The sequence below is a fragment of the Salvelinus sp. IW2-2015 genome, linkage group LG4q.1:29, assembly GCF_002910315.2.
Source record: "Salvelinus sp. IW2-2015 linkage group LG4q.1:29, ASM291031v2, whole genome shotgun sequence".
NCBI lineage: Eukaryota > Metazoa > Chordata > Actinopteri > Salmoniformes > Salmonidae > Salvelinus > Salvelinus sp. IW2-2015.
Genome location: NC_036842.1, coordinates 39,085,944 through 39,108,286, shown reverse-complemented (window position 1 = coordinate 39,108,286; position 22,343 = coordinate 39,085,944). Strand labels below are relative to the sequence as shown.

The 22,343-nt window shown below is 41.4% G+C and overlaps 1 protein-coding gene across 1 annotated transcript in view; it reads left to right on the top strand.

Annotated features, from left to right (window-relative positions):
- LOC111960926 (astrotactin-2-like) overlaps nt 1-22,343 on the top strand; it is a 361,731-nt gene that overhangs the window by 212,634 nt on the left and 126,754 nt on the right. Inside the window, exons 12-14 of the mRNA XM_070442905.1 lie at nt 6,968-7,092; nt 8,162-8,266; nt 10,353-10,532. Coding sequence (XP_070299006.1) covers nt 6,968-7,092; nt 8,162-8,266; nt 10,353-10,532 — 410 coding nt within the window. The remainder of the gene's footprint in view (nt 1-6,967; nt 7,093-8,161; nt 8,267-10,352; nt 10,533-22,343) is intronic.

Sequence of the window (22,343 nt, the reverse complement as noted above, 5' to 3'; positions counted from 1 at the left end):
GGGCGCACCTATTTACAAGGTACGGAGATCATGGATATGCGTTCTCGGGACGTGGTCACCAGTACCTTGTGGATTGGGAGGGTTACGGTCCTGAGGAGAGGAGTTGGGTTCCATCTCGGACGTGCTGGACCGTTCGTTGATTGATGATTTCCTCCGTTGCCGCCAGGGTTCCTCCTCCGAGTGCGCCAGGAGGCGCTCGTGAGTGGGGGGGTACTGTCATGTTTTGTCATTTATTTTATGTCTTGTCCCTGTGCTTCCTCTGCTGGTCTTATTAGGTTCTTCCCTCTTTCTCTCTCTCTCTCTCCTCCTCCCTCTCTCCTCCCGCTCTCTCTCTCTATCGTTCCGTTCCTGCTCCCAGCTGTTTCTCATTCTCCTAACGACCCCCATTTACTCTTTCACACCTGTCCCCTATTTTGCCCTCTGATTAGAGTCCCTATTTCTCCCTCTGTTTTCCGCTCCTGTCCTTGTCGGATTCTTGTTTGATGTTTGCTGTCCTGCGTCCTTGTTCCGCCCTGTCGTGTTTTTGCCTGGAATAAAGACTCTGTTTCTTTAAGTCGCTTTTGGGTCCGCATTAATCAGCATAACACAGAGGAGCAATTCCCGGAAGCTGAAGTGAACAGGAGAGAGAGAGAGTTTCCAGAGTCAGTGTGTGGGTAATATCAATTTTTTATTATGGTAATGCACCGCCAAATTATGTATGACAGTGGTGGTGGTGTACTGTAGCCTAAGGAGCAAAGCAACAAATTGTGGTGTTGCATTTCGGCTGCTAGGTAGGTGGGTGTGTGGCAGGACTCAGGGCTCTCTCAGAAAGGGGGTGGCTAAATTAGTACACACGGTTTGGAAGTGTTTATCCCTCAGTTTACGCTGTTGTTGAAGTTCACTGCAAGGTTGAGGCTGGCTGAAAGATATGCAATTCATTCTCCATTTAAAAAGCACATCAAAATAATCCCAGCATTTTCATTTGTTTTCAGAACTCATAGCAATATAGTATTGTGTGTCATTATGCTAAGAGTCAGACTGCCAGGCGATATTGTAATGTGATTCATTTAATATGCATGGCTCCTCCACTATGCTTCTTAGATTTCCCCTTACAGCAAAGCCCTTGGAAGACATCTGGTTAAAAGGACTACATGAGAGAATATAATAACCTGTGATATCTCTGATGGTTTCTATTGGGGCCTGAGTGCTGCTCTGATCCCCTTACCAGAACACATGTGGTTTAATAAGGATTCACAACCAGCCTCACTTGTTCACACAACCATTTGTTCAACAGCTACAGCTGTCGGCAGCCATAGTGATCACTGCCCTCGTTCTGCTTTGAATAGTTGCCAGTGTGTGGTGAAGAGACGGAGCTCCTTCAGCACATAACATTGTCAGCCTGTAAGCATTTTATTCACTGTAAAGAAAGTGGTTATGGTAAAATAAGGAATTTAAGGGCCTCCCCAGGCTGTGTTGAGGCAGCACACAATTGGCCCAGCGTCGTCCGGATTAGGGTAGGGTTTGGCATGCTGACTTCGGTCACAAGTTTTACAGTGTTTCCTCCAACACATTGGTGCGGCTGGCTTCCGGGTTAAGTGAGCAGTGTGTCAAGAAGCAATGCGGCTTGGCAGGGTCGAGGACACATGGCTCTCGACCTTCGCCTCTCCCGAGTCCGTATGGGAGTTGCATTGATGGGACAAGACTGTAACTACCAATTGGGGAGAAAAAGGGGCAAAAAATACAATAAAAAATAAGGAATTTAAGAGTCAATTAAAGGGTTAGGAATTTGACTTCAGAAGGGTTGGCACAGCTGGGGATACAGGGGAATAAATTATTATATATTATGTAATAACTTTATACTCCAATCAAAAATAAGTCATTAATGATTATAGAGTATGAAGGACAGTGTTCTCAATGTTATCTCAGGTTGCCCAATCACATGTCATCAGGCAAATTGCTGAAACCTTTTAGGCAGGGCCAAACCTAACATAGCAGGCATAGTAAGAAGCCAGAGCGCAGCCCACACCTTAGATTGAAAATACTGTATCCCTGCCAATGCCGCTAGGGCATTATTATATACACAATGCAGAGAAAGAGTAGCCTCTAGTGGCCGAGATTCACATTGCACCAGGTTGAATCCCCCCCCCTTCTCCTCATTAATTCTGTATTAAAGGAGTGTATAAAGAGGTGGTTTTGGACTCTATGATTATACACCCATGAGAGCACATCATCCTTGACCTTGGCCAATATCATTTAGTAAGGGTGGATATTAGGATGCCGAAGCAACACAATTTGGCAATGGATCATTTCACCAATGCTTGGAGGACATCTTAAGAGGGGAATTACTGTAGTGTAATGGAGCTGTAAGATATAACTTACACATACACACACACATTATATGCACTTAAAAATGCTGCACATGATATCAAGGACATTTTTGGTGGTCTTAAACCAGTAGAAAAGTTAACTTGTTTAAGGTTCCATGATAGAACTTAAAAGCCACACATGTTTGTCAGAGTACATACACTGAGTGTACAAAACATTAGGAACGTCTGCCTAATATTGAGTTCCACTCCCTTTCGCCCTCAGAACAGACTCAATTTGTCGGGGCTTGGACTCTACAAGGTGTCTAGCGTTCCACAGAGATGCTGGCCCATGTTGAATCCAATGCTTCCCACAGTTGTGTCAAGTTAGCTGGATGTCCTTTGGGTGTTGTACCATTCTCGATACACGAGGGGAAACTGTTGAACGTAAAAAACCCAGCAGCGTTGCATTTCTTTACACACTCAAATCAGTGCGCCTGGCACCTACGTCCTACCCCTTTCAAAGGCACATAAATCTTTTGTCTTGCCCATTCACCCTCTGAATGGCACACATACACAATCCATGTCTCAATTTTCTCAAGGCTTAAAAATCATTCTTCAACCTGTCTCCTCCCCTTCATCTACACTGATTTAAGTGACAACAATAAGGGATCCTAGCTTTCACCTGGATTCACTTGGTTAGTCTATCTCATGTTCCTAATGTTTTGTACACTCAGTGTATATTTTAAATGCAGAGGAGGCTGGTGGAAAGAGCTATAGAAGGATGGACTCATTGTAATGGCTGGAATGGAACGGTATCAAACATATGGAAACCACATGTTGACGCCGTTCCATTAATTCCATTCCAGTCATTACAATGAGCCCGTCCTCCTATAGCTCCTCCCACCAGCCTCCTCTGTTTAAATGTGATGAAGTAGACAGGTATGTCTGCATCTCTAAATTCATACTATTATTCATCACCCTGTTCATAAATCCCATATTACTTTCTCCCTTGGGAGTGCTGTGTAGGTACTGAGAGGGAGTGAGCCTGCTGAATGTGTGTTTGCTCTAACATGAGCCCCTGTCCCTGACCGCTGTGTGTGTGAGTGGCAGCAAGGAAAGGCCAAGGAGAAATGCAGAGAAAGTGTGTGCCTTTCAGCCTGTGTTTAATTGGTATACATACATTGTTTTCTTATTAAATCCCCCTCCCTGGATATAAAATCAATATGGACACACACACACACACACACACACACACACACACACACACACACACACACACACACACACACACACACACACACACACACACACACACACACACACACACACACACAGAGTAGCTCTAGTGTGACTGGAGCTGGTATGGTTGCTCAGAGCCCAGAGGTGCCTGCCTGCCTATATTGCCAACAGGATGTGGGAGGAGAGGTAGAGAGAGGAGAAAGAAGAGACGAAGAAGAGAAAATGAACATCTCAGAGCTCAGACAGAGAGAGAGAGTCACCAGGGAGCAGGCTGAGACAGCAGAAAACAATCGCTGCACGCTATTCTCATCCGCTCCAAGAGCTTCTCTTCTGCGTTTAGCGAAGGGAACATGCAGGCTTTGGTGGGTGGTGGGAAATGGAATGTCTAGAACAATACAGATTCAGATACAGTATGCTATTGAAGTCTGAGGAATTGTGTGTGTGTGTGTGCGTGAGCGTGCAAGAGAAAAAGGAAGCAATTCAGAGAGTAAAAATAGTTATAGAAAAACAAGTTGAAATTTCCACATCGAAGCGTGGGCCTGCATATTTATAAACACTGCACCTACAGATGTAGGATCTTCATTTGAGCCAGTTTGCTACAGCAGGAAAAGAATCCTGCAGCAACAGGAAATGTGGATTAGAATTAATGTACATTTTTGTAGGAGTTGATACATTTTTCGTAAGGGAAAATCAAGTCTGAAATTTCAAAGTGGAAAATACAAACTTCAGAAGCTTTTTTACACCACACTACAAGTATTACATTTCCTGCATTGCAGTAAATTTCTTCTGCAACAGTGTGATCAATTTAAGATCCTACATCTTGTCTCATTGCTACAACAACTTGTGCTCAACTCAACATGGAGGCCCTTATTGAAATGGGGATAGTTTAGCCCATTTGGAGGCATGTAGGCAGCACAAGGATAAAGCTGGGCAGGATAGCTTAGTCTCAGCCCTCCTAATGAACACACAGGGGTACTGAATGAAACATACAGGGCGTAAACACACCATGCTCACCACAGTGGAACACATAGACTACACTGTAAGCCTTGCAGGTGACCAGCTGTGTGTGGGGGTAGAAGAGGAGAGGGGTGGGGTTTGTGTGTGTGTGTGGGGGGGGAGGGGGGGTACATCCAATAATACCTCATCATACCTCATTCAATCCCATTGTCTGCTTTTTATGCTGGGATTAAAGCTTTTCTCAGCTGGCTAATATTGCAATGAGTAATTGATGCTCCTGCATTTCAGCTTGGAAACAGCTTTTCACCAACAATATTACTAAAACGACCTACTTTGCAGAGAGGAAAAGGAAGAGCCAGAGAAAAAGTGTTTGGAAAGCTGGGTTAATTATCCTCCTTAATCCACCATTATGTTTTGTCCATGTTGGCGTCTCCTCCATCATGTTTAAAGATTTGACGAGAGCGAGCGAGACCCTAATCTCACTAAAGTGGTCACCACTCCACTTTATCCACTTTCCTTGAGAGATAATGACACATCTTGAATCTACGAGTGCCACTGTGAATCTCATTCCCATTCTTACCCCAATGTGCCACTTCTCTAATGTATTCAGTACAAAACAGTAACACTTTTCTCCAATAACGAGCATCAAAAATACCTCTCGCTTCCCTGCTGCTCTCCCGGCCAGAACACAAGTCCACTGCAAAGTAAATAAAGGAATTAATAAGGCGCCTAGGTGGGCGACAAGGACACAGTCTTGTTTGGGTGTGAAAAATCCATAAAGCTTCATATTGTAGGGGCCGTGCCTCTCCGGGTTCTCTCCCCGTGCCACGCTCCCAGCTCTCTGATTTAATTTGGTAATCGATATGGTTTCGGTGAGCAGCCAGTAATCTTTTTACAGCACCTCCTGTCCTCTGCTTTCCACTCCTCTCTGCCCTTGAGTTTCCTCTGCAGTCCTGGGGTAAAAGGAGGCGGTGATTGCCTCTAACGGGCTCTGCGGTTGGGGGAAAGCTCTCCTGAAAGTCAATGAGAAGGGGAGATGGAGAGGAGGGTAGACACAGTAGACAGTACTCCAGACAGAATAAATGAAAGTGAGAGTGAAACAGAGAGCGAGAGAGAGGGAAGAAATTAAAAAGTGAAGTAAAAGACAATCTCTGTGTTTCTCTGTGTGTCTGTCTCTATGTCTGCTCTCCTCCATGGCCCCATAATATTCAGCACAATAGCACAACATGGCCATGCGTATTGCATGAACTGCATCACAACACTCACTTGTGTTTTTCAGTCTGACTGGAGGTCAGATTTAAAGAAGGGTCAATGCATAGTACAAATACAGATTTCTAGGTTTGTAGATTGTGGTATTGGACTTGCCTCTTCCTCCCTTTCCATCTAATTTCTTGACCTCTCCCTCCATCCCTCTCCCTAACTCCTTCCTTCCCTCTCTCTTATTCCTTTTCCAGCTGAGAGAGAAACAGAAGTGAAGAGGTTTCTCTCCCTGCAGCTACCTGTCCTGTTCCCAGTCTGTCTCTCTCTCTCCTTCCTTCCTTTAGAGGGCAGCCAACCGGCACACTCTCTCACACTTCAAAGTCAGTCAATTCCCCCATACTACTGCAGCCAGACACTGGTCTCTTTTGGAGACTGCCCCTACTTATACCTCTACAGTATCACACTGCAATGGAACATCCTTGTATGCTGTTGAGAGACCTGATCCAACCAGCGAGTTGTAGTACCATGAGTTTTTCTTGAACTGACCAGGAAAAACCCACATTCCCAAGCCATTGCATTTATCACTCTTGAACTGTATCTAGTAGCTTCAACTGTGAACATTCAATTTCTTTAAAGCCTCTGTAATCCTTCCAGCAATCCATGTGGTGCAAAGCAACATTATGTTGCTGCTTGATAACCCAGACATTGTGATGAGAGACAGGGCCGGCTCTAGGCATAAGCTGTTGCTTAGGGCCCCCAGCCGATTTGGGGCCCCCGACCCACAGTCACTCAATTAGAATTGCATGAAATGTGTTATAAAATTGCAAAAATCTTATCTCCGCCCCATGGAAAAATGTGTAGAATTGCAGCAAACTTGCTTTAAAACAGAAATATTTTCTCTGAATCCCGACGAAAGCAGGGCCACTAAAATGTTTTGCCTGCGGGATGGGGGTCCTCCCAACAAAATTACACGTAAAGCCCCCAAAAGGCTAGGACCGGCCCTGATGAGAGAATATGAAGGTGTTGTTTGATCTGAGAATCTCTCTCCATGCAGTGTTAGTTGTCTTGCACTGTGTCTATGACTATCAGGTTGCACCACCTGTCCCTCTCTGTTGGAGCGTCTGAAACACAGTGGAGAGAAGGGATGATGAATGATGAGATAAGCCACGCTATTGCACTAGGCACTCTGATGGAGGAGATGAAAACCCAACAGTGTCTCACAAGGCTAACTGTTTTTTGTGTGTTTTTCTTTCTTTCTTTTTTGTCTCTCTTGCTCTCTCTTTCAGGGACAACAACTTCATCAAAGACTTCCCCCAGCTAGCAGATGGACTGATGGTTATCCCATTGCCTGTGGAGGAGCAGTGTAGAGGAGTGCTGTCTGAGCCACTGTCCAATGTACAGCTCCTCACAGGTGTGTGTTTGTGTGTGTGTGTACACGTGTTAGCCTGCCTCATCCATCTTTGTACACTCATACCAGTGTGTACAGAAAATATCCTGTACGTAACCTATATTTCATCATCAAATATCCTTATTTTTTCTCAAATGTTCCTTCCAAAAAATGTAGAAGTATCTACTTCGTCCAGGTTTTACAGTATTTTCCAATTACGGCTGAATTTCCTGTAAGCTCAATACTTAGAAATCATGCAGCATTCTCTGCTCAGTAAATCCATAGGAGTGACATCAGAGTGCAGGGTCAGCTAGAATGACACTGTTCCCAGTGCACTGTATTGTGCTATTGTTCCTGACATCCCAAAGTCTCTTCAGTAGGCACACACTCACTTGCATACCTCTCCAGGCCCTCTAAAGGCTGACACCTGCACCTTCTTCACCCCGTGTTCCCTTCCCACATCCCCTGTGGGGGCCGAGACTACTCTGTCAGTTGGCTTGAAACCGCACCTCAGGACTACTCCCTAATCCGTCCATTAGCTGAATTGGCTGCAGCACTTGGCTCCCCGTTGGCCTGTGACTAGTTCCCAGGAGTGTCTGCTACTCCTCTCCAAACACACACTGGGAATAAATAAGTGCTTTAGGTTTAAGGGAGGATTTAGTTGTTGTTGTTCTCTTCGCTCCTGTGTTCTAATGGCCCTGTGTTGTGCCAGACTCATATGAAGTTTGATAATGCAATTACGGAGGCGAGATTGCTCTCGCCTTAATGCTGGAAATTCAATTGGAGCTACTGCGGCCGTCTGCCATTGATTACACATGGGGTGGGAACTTTCGTAGACAAATGGTGTTGTTGAAAACAACAGAATGTACACTGTACACGGACAGTTTGTGAGGGAGACAAAGCTAGCTAATGCACTTCAGGCAGTTACAAATGTGCTTGTATAACTCAAACTCCGACACAAATGATCCATAGCTTTCAATGCATGATTAATGTGAAACTGAGTTATTTACTCAAATCTTATGAAAATAATGTGGTTCTACTTATATTGTGGAAGTTATTCATAACTATGTTAATATGTCTATGTCCATTGCAGGTGATGCTAAGTTCAATGAGGCTATGGGCTACCCCATGGTTCAGCAGTGGAGAGTGAGGAGCAACCTGTACAAAGTCAAGCTCAGCGCCATCACCTTGTCTACAGGTACGAAGCAGACCAGCGTTCAAATACTATTTAAAATACCTTTCACATACATTTCGAAGTAAGTATTCAGATTTGTTTTATTTGAAAGGACAAGTAGTTGAATGTTGGAATGTATTTGGAAATACAGTTGGAAAGTATTGGTATGTACTGTATTTGAAAATACTCAAAAACACTGACTCAAATATATGCCATTTAGCAGATGCTTTTATCCAAAGCGACTTAGTCCTGCATGCATACATCAAATACCCTCCCGTGCAAGTATTTGAAAATAATTCAAATAGTAGGCTATTTATAGGAAATTATTTGAAAAGACTTTTAAATAGAAGTAGTTGATTCAGGCCACATTATTTGAAAATACTTAAGTACACAGAAAATAAGTATTTACAGTGCCTTCAGAAAATATTCATACTTATTACACATTTTGTTGTTACAGCCTAAATGTAAAAAAAATCTCACCCATTTAGACACAATACCCCATAATGACAAAGTGAAAACATATTTTTAGAAATGTTTGCAAATGTATTGAAATGAAATACAGAGCTTGAAGAATTTTACAATCTAGGTGTGCAAAGCTCAGGGGTGTGAATACTTAAGTCTCTAAGAGCTTGCACACTTGGATTGTAAAATTCTTCAAGCTCTGTCAAGATGGTTGATAATCATTGCTAAGACAGCCATTTTCAAGTCTTGCCAAAGATTTTCAAGCCGATTTAAGTAAAAACAGTAACTACGCCACTCAGGAACATTCAATGTTGTCTTGGTAAGCAACTCCAGTGTATATTTGGCCTTGTGTTTTAGGTTATTGTCCTGCTGAAAGGTGAATTTGTCTCCCAGTGTCTGTTGGAAAGCAGACTGAACCAGGTTTTCCTCTAGGGTTTTGCCTGTGCTTAGCTACATTCTGTTTCTTTTTATCCTAAAAAAAACTCCCCAGTCCTTGCCCATGACAAGCATACCCATAAGATGATTCAGTCATTACCATGCTTGAAAATATGGAACGTGGTACTCAGTCATGTGTTGTTCGATTTGCCCCAAACATAACTCTTTGTATTTAGGACATAAAGTTAATTTCTTTGCCACATTTTAGCAGTTTTACTGGTGTGCCTTATTGCAAACAGGATGCATGTTTTGGAATATTTTTTTCCCTGTATAGGCTTCCTTCTTTTCACTCTGTCATTTAGGTTAGTATTATGGAGTAACTACAATGTTGTTGATCCATCCTACATTTTCTTCTATCACAGCCAATAAACTCTAATGGTTTTGAACTCATTGTAAAATCCCTGAGCGGCTTCATTCCTCTCTGGCAACTCAGTTAGGAAAGAAGCCTGTATCTTTGTATTGATACACCATCCAAAGTGTAATTAATAACTTCACCATGCTCAAAGGGATATTCAATGTCTGCTTTTTAAATGTTTTACCCATCTACTGGACCAATAGGTGCCCTTTGTGAGTCATTGGAAAACATCCCTGGTATTGGTGGTTGCATCTGTGTTTGAAATTCACTGTTCAACTGAGGGACCTTACAGATAATTGTGTGTGGGGTGGAGAGATGAGGTAGTCATTCAAAAATCATGTTATAACACTCTTATGTGACTTTTTAAGCAAAATTTTCCTCCTGAAATTATTTAGGCTTGCCATAACAAAGGGGTTGAATAGTTATTGACTCAAGACATTCCAGCTTCTCATTTTTATTAATTTGTCAAAATTTTGAAAAACATAATTTCACTAACATTATGCGATATTGTGTGTAGGCCAGTGACACAAAATGTAAATGTAATACATTTTAAATTCAGGCTGCAATACAAGAAAATGTGGAAAAAAATCTAAGGGTGTGAATACTTTCTGGAGGCACCGAAAAAAAAAAAGATATATATTTATTTGAACCCAGGTCTGGAGTGTCAATTTACTGTCATGTTTCCTGGTGAGCCTATTTAACTACTACTACACTATATCATATTGTACTGAAAACTCAGAGGGAAAATCATACAGGATAGTATTTAGCGCATTTACAAAGCCCCTTTTTCTGCTTCAGCTATAACTACATTTCCATTTGTTCCACATTATTTCCCCTTCACACTTTCCTGGTTCCCAGGCTTCTCCAAGGTTCTGAAGACACTGACTGCAGAGAGCACCAGAGAGGAGCTGCTGTCCTTCATCCAGCAGTACGGCAGCCATTACGTATCCGAGGCCCTTTACGGCTCCGAGCTCAGCTGCACCATCTACTTCCCCAGCAAGAAGGCTCAACAGCAGCTCTGGCTGCAGTACCAGAAAGGTGAGAGGGAGAAACTGCATATGATGCACGTGTCACAAATACTACTGTAATGAGTGACCAAATTAGACCCAGTGATCCAGGTGAGTGGACTATCAATAGACTTAAATTCGTCAGTTAAATCCCAGAGAAAGGTTGAAAAAAAAAAATATATATATATAAAATATTTAAAAAATATATTTATAAAAATAAAATAAAATAAAAATAAAAATGGGGCTTATTCAATATGGTACAATTTTCAGGACGCTGCAGCTAGAAATATGATTCATAGCAGACTTGATTCCTCATTTTTAACTGGCCCTAGCCCCCGAGAGAGCCGAGAATAGCCTCTCAGAAATCCTTCAGTAGCATTTCATAATTCATTTCATAAACATTAGGCAAGACCTGAAAGAGCTTTTGTACAGTACTATGCTGTGCCACTGAGACCTTCAAAATGGAATTGGACAGACAGGGTGAGGGCTGTGGATAGCATGAAAATAATGTATCTTTTACCAAATAAATGGGTTCAAAGTATGTACTGTAAACACCGGAATACAAAGACACATTTATTTTTTAAATTTTATTGCACCTTTATTTAACCAGGTAGGCAAATTGAGAACACGTTCTCATTTACAATTGCGACCTGGCCAAGATAAAGCAAAGCAGTTCGACACATACAACAACACATGGTTACACATGGAGTAAAACAAACATACAGTCAATAATACAGTGAAAAATAAGTCTATATACAATGTGAGCAAGTGAGGTAAGGGAGGTGAAAGGCAAACAAAATATATATATATAAATAAATAAAAATATAAAAATGCCATGGTGGCGAAGTAAATACAATATAGCAAGTTAAAGAAAAACAAAAAAAACACTGGAATGGTTGGTTTGCAGTGGAAGAAAGTACAAAGTAGAGATAGAAATAAAAAGCTAGCCTTGGCTTTTCTAACTGCCTGTGTATATTGGTTTCTAGCTTCCCTGAAAAATTGCATATCACGGGGGCTGTTCGATGCTAATGCAGAACGCCATAGGATGTTTTTCTGTTGGTTAAGGGCAGTCAGGTCAGGAGAGAACCAAGGGCTATATCTGTTCCTGGTTCTAAATTTCTTGAATGGGGCATGCTTATTCAAGATGGTGAGGAAGGCATTTAAAAGAAAATATCCAGGCATCCTCTACTGACGGGATGAGATCAATATCCTTCCAGGATACCTCGGCCAGGTCGATTAGAAAGGCCTGCTCGCTGAAGTGTTTCAGGGAGCGTTTGACAGTGACCGCTGACCCATTACGGATGCAGGCAATGAGGCAGTGATCGCTGAGATCTTGGTTGAAAACAGCAGAGGTGTATTTGGAGGGCAAGTTGGTTAGGATGATATCTATGAGGGTACCCGTGTTTACGGAATTGGGGTGGTACCTGGTAGGTTCATTGATAATTTGTGTGAGATTGAGGGCATCAAGCTTAGATTGTAGGATGGCTGGGGTGTTAAGCATGTTCCAATTTAGGTCGCCTAGCAGCACGAGCTCTGAAGATAGATGGGGGGCAATKCGTTCACATATGGTGTCCAGAGCACAGCTGGGGGCAGAGGGTGGTCTATAGCAGGCGGCAACGGTGAGAGACTTGTTTTTAGAGAGGTGGATTTTTAAAAGTAGAAGTTCAAATTGTTTGGGAACAGACCTGGATAGTAAAACAGAACTCTGCAGGGCCATCCTTTGCAGTAGAATTGCTACACGCCCCCTTTGGCCGTTCTATCTTGTCTGAAAATCTTGTAGTTGGGATGAAAATGTCAACATTTTTGGTGGTCTTCCTAAGCCAGGATTCAGACACGGCTAAAACATCCGGGTTGGCAGAGTGTGCTAAAGCAGTGAACAAAACAAACTTAGGGAGGAGGCTTCTAATGTTAACATGCATGAAACCAAGGCTATTACGGTTACAGAAGTCATCAAAAGAGAGCGCCTGGGGAATAGGAGTGGAGCTAGGTACTGCAGGGCCTGGATTCACCTCTACATCACCAGAGGAACAGAGGAGGAGTAGGATAAGGGTACGGCTAAAAGCTATGAGAATTGGTCGTCTAGAACAGAGAGTAAAAGGACGTTTCTGGGGGCGATAAAATAGCTTCAAGGAATAATGTACAGACAAAGGTATGGTAGGATGTGAATACAGTGGAGGTAAACCTAGGTATTGAGTGATGATGAGAGAGATATTGTCTCTAGAAACATCATTGAAACCAGGTGATGTCATCGCATATGTGGGTGGTGGAACTGAAAGGTTGGATATGGTATAGTGAGCAGGGCTAGAGGCTCTACAGTGAAATAAGCCAATAAACACTAACCAGAACAGCAATGGACAAGGCATATTTACATTAAGGAGAGGCATGCTTAATCGAGTGATCAATAAGGGTCCAGTGAGTAGAGGTTGGTTGGGGTCACGGCGATCCAGACAGCTGGCCGGGTAGATGGCTATCGGTAGCAAGATAGCATAGGATGGAGGTCTATTTTTAGACACCTCGTGCGTTTCGTCGGTAGATTAGTGGGGTTCCGTGTGGTAGAGGGGATCAATCCAATTGGCAAAATAGATATAGTGACCCAAGAAAAAAAATTGTCCGATATACTTATTCAGATAGCAGCCGATAAGACAGCTAACGATTAGCGGGCCCCGATGAGCTTTCAGGTAACGTCGCGACGGAGGTGCCAGTTGGATACTCCCTCGGGCAGATAACGTCGGCAGTCAGTCGTGAAGGCCCGGTGGGGCTCCGCATCTGAAGTCAAAAAAAAACGGGTCCGGATAGGTGACTGTAGCCCAGGAATGGCTGATGGAACTCCTCAGCTGGCTAGCTCCGGAATAATTTAAGTTTGCTCCGGGATCGACGTAAGCCAATAGTCACACGGTTTGCAGCTAGCAAGCTGCGAAATCAAGGTGCAAATGTCCAGAGCCTGCGYCTGAAATCCGGGGACACTGAGAAAAAAAGGCCCGGTATGCTCCGGTCCGAGTCGCGTTGCACAAAAGTGCCGGTAGATTATCGAGCTAAAGGAATAGCTGATGACCACAAAACGTGGGCAGCTGAAACACCAACGCTAGCTAGCAAACCGGCTAACTTCTGGGCAGCTTCAGATTAGCTTCTGGCTAGCTTCTGGTTAGCTTTCTGGCTAGCTTCTGATTAGCCTCTGGCTAGCTTCCACTGTGGATTTTCAGATTTGAGGTAAATAATACTTTTTTTTTTGTAATTGGTGAGGCGGGTTGCAGGAAAGCTTTTGTAGTTGAGTTCTTGGATAATAAAATATATAAAAGATATGCGAAGAAAGGTGTAAATATATATATACAGGACACGACAATACGAGGACAAAATGACGTCTGAACTGCTAAGCCATCTTGGAACACCGAGTGCCTTGAATCATTTATGAAAATAAATTCCGTTGCTGCATCGCAGATATTTCAAAAGTATTTACCAAAGGTATAGCACAAAGTGTTATTATTTTTCTAAATGTCTACATTACAATGAAGTCAGTGTTCTTCCTACAATGTAAATTCCTGCCTGGAAAATTCTCCACAGAGAATCTGAAACCACAACATGCACATCTTCATTCATGTTGGGTTTATTGCACTAAATAGATAACATTACAAACAGGAAATTGAGACTCGCGTTACACAGAAACTCATCTGATACGATAGTAACACACAAACTGGAAAGTCACTGCCTCCACCATAGGCGACACTTCTGAAAGACACATGGGTTGGTTCAACACACACATACAGAAACAGAACACTCAGAAGAACCAGTAGTATCATTTTTTTTATTAAAACACAAACTCAGAGGAAATAGGCAATTACATGTAGGTCTAAAGAAATGAAGGCTGGCCGAGTTAATCAGTTAAAGGCCCAGCGGAGTCAAAATTCATTTATTTTTGTATCATGTTGTACAACAGCTGAGTTTGTATTTTCAACAAGAAACTATCTACACAGGACCTTCTAAATCAGCAGATTTGCATGGGCGTGAGTTTTGGCCGTAGAGGCCTCATCCTTGTATCCGTACCATTATGGCGTCTGTGACAGCCTCAATGGCACTGCCCATACTATCTCCATTTTAAAGTAGTCTCCAACAGGGTCACAAGGAGGGATCAGCCAATGAAGTTGGAAGTCTCACCCAGTTGACTATATTAAAATGGTGGAAGTCCTCAATGGCGCTGCCCATGCTAAAACTGCCCATGCTAAAACTGCCCATGCTAAAACTGCCCATGCTAAAACTGCCCATGCTAAAACTGCCCATGCTAAAACTGAATTCTGGCCACTAGAGGCCTCTATCATTCTCTATATGTGTGCTTTCCATTGTGACTTCACCATCCCGTAAATATACCAATAATAGTGAGTTCCCCCAAAAATAAAAAGGTAATTTTGCCCATTTTAATGTAAATCTTACAGTAAGGTCCTCATTTGATATATTGATATGAAAATGGCTACATTGGGACTTTAATCCAAGTTAAATTACAAAAAGTTAAGTGGACACTTATTTTTTACGTGATTAATCGCATTGTTTGAAAACGTTTAAAATTCACTGAAAATATCCCAAATAATCTATAGTGCTAAAAATAACTTGACATTGAGGTTAAAGAAAGTGCGCTTTATTAATTTACCAGATTTTGCTTACTGTTACTTTGGACAAAATCAAGACATCGATATTCTTGTAATGCTTTTGGTATAAAACATCTTAAATTACAGCTCAATTTGAGCAATTTCAAATGTTTGCCATTAATCCAAGCAAATCCTGCGATTAACTTTATTTTTATTTTTTTATTATTTGTTTCACAGCCCTAAAATAAATGCATCTCTCCTCCAGTTAAGTTGAGTGAACAATAATAAAATTAAAATAAATCACCATTAAAACTGACAGCAACAGTCTTGTAATAGTTAAGTTTGGAATATCTGTAATGATAATTTGAGAAATAATTTTGTAGTGACAGACTATTGCAGTGACAAGGTTAGCATGCTGCCTGACATGATATCCTGAATTTAAATCCTTTGGCGAGTTGACAAATGTCTCATGAGAGTACAAGAAATGAAAACACACAATCACTGAACAAATTGTATGTACGTATGGCAGTTTCTAAAGGAAATAGCAATGACGAACTTGATCAAATGTCTCTGGAGGTGTTGGCAGAATGTTTTAAACTTTTACAGTGACATTTTCTGTATCTGAAAGAAAGAAATCATTGGAAATTGTTGTAACCTGTAGATCAATTCAATTAATTATGCTGCACTACCCGCGAATTCTGTAAACATTGTAAAAATATAAAACTACAGTAGGCCTACTTAGTGGTAGCCTACACACTTCAATGAAAAAGATCAACTGTCTGTTTCTGTTAAATTATACTGTATATTCTAAACCTCGCTACCTTTCGGATGCATAAAGCAACATACTTTTAAATAAAAGCCTATCTAATAGGCCCAATTAAAACGAGAGATGCACATGGTAATTTGTTGTAGGCTAAAGCTACTTAGGGAATATGAACCCATCATGGCCAGAAAAAAAAGTGGAGGAATTTGTTCAGCAATGGCTATGAAAATATGTATTATGTTTATAAATTAAATATTGTTTACGCGAGACATTTGACAAAGACGTAAATGGAAAAGGTGAACCATCTGTTCTAGCGTTAAACTACGCTCCAGATCGCATAGAGCAAAATACTTGAAATAACATATCTATTTACTACTGCGAAATGGGTCCAATTAAATAAGATGTAGGCGACAGGCTACTTCGCGAGTATGAAACCATCAGTCAGAAAAGGTGAGGAATGTATTCTGCAACAATCATGGAAATGAAATAAATAATAGGAAATAGATGCCTATTTCTACCTATTTTAAAGGTAGAAATAGGGCCTCAGCTGCTCCTGGTTGTAAGTCTCCAGGCAGATGGGGCACGCCAGGACCTCCCGGAGCAGGTCCGGGTCCAGAGCTGGCGAAGCTGCCGCCATCGTGTTAACACCTGAGGGGAGAGGAATTTAAAAAAGGGACGTCAAAGGTTCAGGCTGTGGCACAATCACTACGGAAGCTCTAGTCTAGTGCCTGGTTACATTGTGTTTAGGAGCATTTTATTTACTCTCTCCATGGTAAAAGTAGTGAGAAATAGATGTCATTGTTGTAAAAATCTGTGTGCTACATTTACTATCCTTGTTAATTGAAATATTTTATATTATGGCTATTTCCCTATGGTGGACCAAGTATTATGTTACACAGACTGAAGTATTCACCACAAAAGAATTACAGGACATACACCTCTGATTTATGTTAGTATTAAAAAGTGTATAGTCATCACGGTCTCACAAAATGGATTGCTTAAAACAGATGTTTTTGTCCCACTACGGACTGACATCTAGAACTGGGGTTTTGACACTCGGTCATAAATCAAAAAGCCATGACAAGGGGAAGCATCAACAGAATAATTGTCCATGTATGTTTTAGTAAGGTAAATTGTACTTAACATTATTTTTCAACAGGACACTACTTTCAGGTAAAAACTACTGAATGAGCCCAAAAAGGTGCTGATTGTGAACATATGTTTGTCCTGGCAACAATGATATGTTGAGAAGAGGTTGCATTGCTAACAACAAGTTAAATAACGATTGTCATGATTTCTCATTAAAATGGCTGAAAACATAATTAGCATTCCTCTAGTAATGGTGGATTACATTTTGACCACATCATGTTTACAAGTTTAGGGGGGAGTATTGAACTAGTCAACTCAAGAACATGGGAAGAATTAACTTTTGATGCTGGGATACATTTGAGACAGCACAACCCAGTTAGTACTCACTGTGAGAAACATATACTGTAACTCAGGGGCTCCCAAACTTTTTCACTCGGGGACCCTATTCCAACATTGGGGAACACCAAGCGCCCCTGCGTGAGCATCGCATTTATTTCTATGGGCACAAGCACTGTCCATGACACAAACTGTTCAAACATCTCGTTGGCGGAGAGAATTTTGCAGGTTTAAAGCTTATTTCCTGAAATTCTACACATTTTGCAGTTGTAAAGTAAATTCTTGCAATTCTATACAAACTCAGCAAAAAAAAAAGAAACGTCCTCTCACTGTCAACTGCGTTTATTTTCAGCAAACTTAACGTGTAAATATTTGTATGAACATAACAAGATTAAACAACAGACAAACTGAACAAGTGCCACAGACATGTGACTAACAGAGATGGAATAATGTGTCCCTGAACAAAGGGGGGGGGGGTCAAAAGTAACAGTCAGTATCTGGTGTGGCCACCAGCTGCATTAAGTACTGCAGTGCATCTCCTCCTCATGGACTGCACCAGATTTGCCAGTTCTTGCTGTGAGATGTTACCCCACTCTTCCACCAAGGCACCTGCAAGTTCCAGGACATTTCTGTGGGGAATGGCCCTAGCCCTCACCCTCCGATCCAACAGGTCCCAGACGTGAGATCCGGGCTCTTCGCTGGCCATGGCAGAACACCGACATTCCTGTCTTGCAGGAAATCACACACAGAATGAGCAGTATGGCTGGTGGCATTGTCATGCTGGAAGGTCATGTCAGGATGAGCCTACAGGCTGTCTCTTATACACATCTAGATGTGTATAAGAGACAGGCGTTGAGATTGCCTGCAATGACAACAAGCTCAGTCCGATGATGCTGTGACACACCGCCCCAGACCATGACGGACCCTCCACCTCCAAACCGATCCCGCTCCAGAGTACAGGCCTCGGTGTAACGCTCATTCCTTCGATGATAAACACGAATCCGACCATCACCCCTGGTGAGACAAAACCGCGACTCGTCAGTGAAGATAACTTTTTGCCAGTCCTGTCTGGTCCAGTGACGGTGGGTTTGTGCCCATTGGTGACATTGTTGCCGGTGATGTCTGGGGAGGACCTGCCTTACAACAGGCCTACAAGCCTGCAGTCCAACATCTCTCAGCCTATTGCGGACAGTCTGAGCACTGATGAAGGGATTGTGCGTTCCTGGTGTACCTCAGGCAGTTGTTGTTGTTGCCATCCTGTATCTGTCCCGCAGGTGTGATGTTCAGATGTACCGATCCTGTGCAGGTGTTGTTACACGTGGTCTGCCACTGCAAGGACGATCAGCTGCCCGGCCTGTCTCCCTGTAGCGCTGTCTTAGGCATCTCACAGTACGGTTTTGCAATTTATTGCCCTGGCCACATCTGCAGTCCTCATGCCTCCTTGCAGCATGCCTAAGGCACGTTCACGCAGATGAGCAGGGACCCTGGGCATCTTTCTTTTGGTGTTTTTCAGAGTCAGTAGAAAGGCCTCTTTAGTGTCCTAAGTTTTCATAACTGTGACCTTAATTGCCTACCGTCTGTAAGCTGTTAGTGTCTTAACAACTGTTCCACAGGTGTATGTTCATGGTTAATTGAACAAGCATGGGAAACAGTGTTTAAACCCTTTACAATGAAGTATCTGTGAAGTTATTTGGATTTTTACAAATTATCTTTGAAAGACAGGGTTCTGAAAAAGGGACATTTCTTGTTTTGCCTTGTCTAATGTGTATTCATGCGATATAAAAGTGACAAAACAATTACAACAACATCTATGGGCTAAAAAACATAAATAGAAAATGTTAGCTGGACATTTGACAAGTTAGAAATATGCAATGACTAACATGACAAGAGGAACTGATGATACAGACCCAATTTTAAAATTGCACTTTGTGCATTCTACTATTACAACATTCAAGAGTACGTTTAAAGCCCTACTGAGTTTCTTTAATATATATATTTTTAAATAATGATATGGGGACACGCCCCACAGTTTGGGAACCACTGATACTGTACACTTTAGAGGGCTATATGATGTAAGTGAGGGGAGTGTAACACTGCCACTGGATAGCACTAGCAGCAGCCAGCTGTCATTCAACACTAGATTGCTGAAGCTAGCCAGCTTTTAAGTAAACAACTTCTCAGAATCAGTTAGCTTGCTACAGACAACCAATAAGTGTTCTGCCTAACTCGCTAGTTAGCTATACGAATGCAGCGACCCTAGTTTGTGTTAATGTGTTAGCTACTAGCTGTGTTGTTAGCATAACAGAGATTGCTCGAATCAAGCAGTCACTACACGGCCAATGCAAATGACAACTGCACTAGCTGGTTACATGCAATTAATAACCTATAATATTGTGGCATGATGCTGTATTGATTCTAGCGCAAGCTGTGCTGGACAGCTTTATTAGTGGGAGGCCTTCCGAAATCGCGATGTGACTTCCTGTTTGGGGCAGTCCGGTAAGAATTCATGATTGAGTCCATTTTAAAAGTCAAGCATTCACATTTATATACTAGCTAAACTCTAGTTTTATTTGGTTGAAATCTTACCTTGCAATGTCAGGTCTGTCAAGGCACAGGGGTTGGTAGGTCTGCTGCTGCGAGACTGTGGTGTTGACGTAACGCCAGCAAATACTTATTCCCCACCCACCTCTATTTTCATTGGTTCTTGCAACTGCAGCTGGGACAGGGTCCGAAAGTGGTTGGCAGTTATATTAGTGGGGATATTTATGGTATTTGAAGTTTCATAATATGATGTATTGAGTACTGTAGTATAAAATTAAATGGATGTTAATTTGTATAATACTGTCTCTAGTTTTAGTATAGAAACTGCATTAATATAATGGCCAATGAATTATACATAATTTGATTATTCCTGCTTTTTGAATACTTTCAGAATTTTTATATTTTGTACACCTCTTTAAATCCTGGCTGCACCAGATAAAATATTAACTTTAAAATAAATAGCCATCAATCAGGGAAATGATGTTTTTTGAGAGCATTGCAGGCTTTATATGAAATGTAATATGATGCTCTTACATGCTGAAACAATATACACAATAAGTCGCTCTGGATAAGAGCGTCTGCTAAATGACTTAAATGTAAATGTAAATTAGGACAGTACGAAGACATCTTGATGTATCCTTTGAAAGTTGAAAAGCATTCATCTCTAGCAGTAGTCTGCTACAGTTATCTTCCTGGACAGATGTGTGCAGCTGTTGCAGTACATAGAAATAGTATATCAGCTGACCCCTAGATGGCAGCAAAGGTCTTATTTCAAAATCAATTTGTAGAGCTCTATCGCAGAGGGCAGGCCTATCTGAATTGCAATTCAGAAAAGGAACTACTGCACATCAATAGAAATGAGTTAATTGGCAATTTCATAATGCAATCATAATGTTTCGCTATGCATAACTAAAAGGTAAATGAAAATTAGAAATTAACGTAGACTATATGCTTTCTTTAGCCTATACATTAAAACGTTTTTTTCTAAACCTTCTCAGTAAACTTTTAATATATTTTCAACTTAATATGACTTTTGAAAAATAAATAGGCTTTAGACTCACAGAACAGAAACCTGTTGTGCTGTTTGCTGCAGCTGTGCCATGTTGAGGTTGGTGGTATTAGGAAGCATGAGTCATCTTTGTTTAACAACCAAAAAAACTGTCCACATCTATATCTCTCCCTCCTCATCATGTGTGTATTTCAATGTAATTTCCCTTGAGCTTGCATTTTCACTAATAAAATGCATACATCAACCGACTGTGGATAATTAATAGGCGATATGATTTGGACGTGTGCCAGAGTTGTTAAAAAGGCCAGATTGCACGTCAAAACACTCCTGAATAGAGAGATTTTATGGGGCAATAATAGCAATGCCAACACCAACAATATCTGTCTGAAATTAGCACAGAGATATCAGACACTTTGCAGGGCAACAATTATGACCGGAGGGTAGGTTCTAAAGAATATACTGTATCCACAAAGGCTCATTATTTAGTGAGAGAGAGAGAGAGAGAGAAATTGGAAATACAGACATTGTCATCCTACAAGAAACATAATATGGAGGAGACGAACCCACTGGTTGCCCTCTTGGCTACAGAGAGCTGGTAGTCTTATCCATCAAACTACCAGGTGTGAAACAGGGAAGAGACTCAGGGGGTATGCTAACTTGGTATAGAGCAGACCTAACCCTCACAATTACATGTATTAATTTTTTTATCACATTGGTACTATTTTCACCAAAATGTTGTACAAAACTCCAAACTGGTCACAGTTGTAACGCAGCCAGTCTTTCATTCAAAACTTGTCATTGTACATTCATTTGGATTGTAAACATCTCTCACCACAAAACCATTGATTCAATATATAATTTAATTGTGAAATGTAATGAGTACATTCTTTTAATTGCCAAAACACAACATAATGATATATTTTCAATGTTGTAGTTTTACCTACCAGTTTTATCTAATAGCAAACGATGCAAATCGCCCATAGAAGTGCTGAAAGTAATATGCTACAGTACTGTAAATGACAGTAGATTACAGTTTGCACATTACGCAATACACATACTTACATTACCCAACAAAACTGGCAGAAAATCTAGAATTTCCATAATATCTATTGAATGTGAAATCAAAGATCTGATCAATGAAGACATCCTCTACAATCATTAATGCAACATTTATAGATTTTTTTCCAGATATAATTGCAACATAGGTGTACTGTCTATAATTAAATATAAGAAATTAAATGAAACAAATTAAATGAATGAAAATGTAAAAATATATGTTTAGCACGCATTCATTTGCATCAAGCTTGTCTTGAGCAGTTGGCCATAAATTATTTTCGAGTGAATGTCCTCATTGTTCATGCACCGTGGGAAAAACCTTTTGGCATGGCGAATCCAAGCTTGACATTGGTCTGCATTGATGTCGTCGCATGCCTCATCCATGGCCAGAAGGAGGATGGCACGTTCATGGGTATGGCGATCGTACACATTCCACCTCCGTGCTGAAAAATAATCCTCAATAGGGTTGAGGAA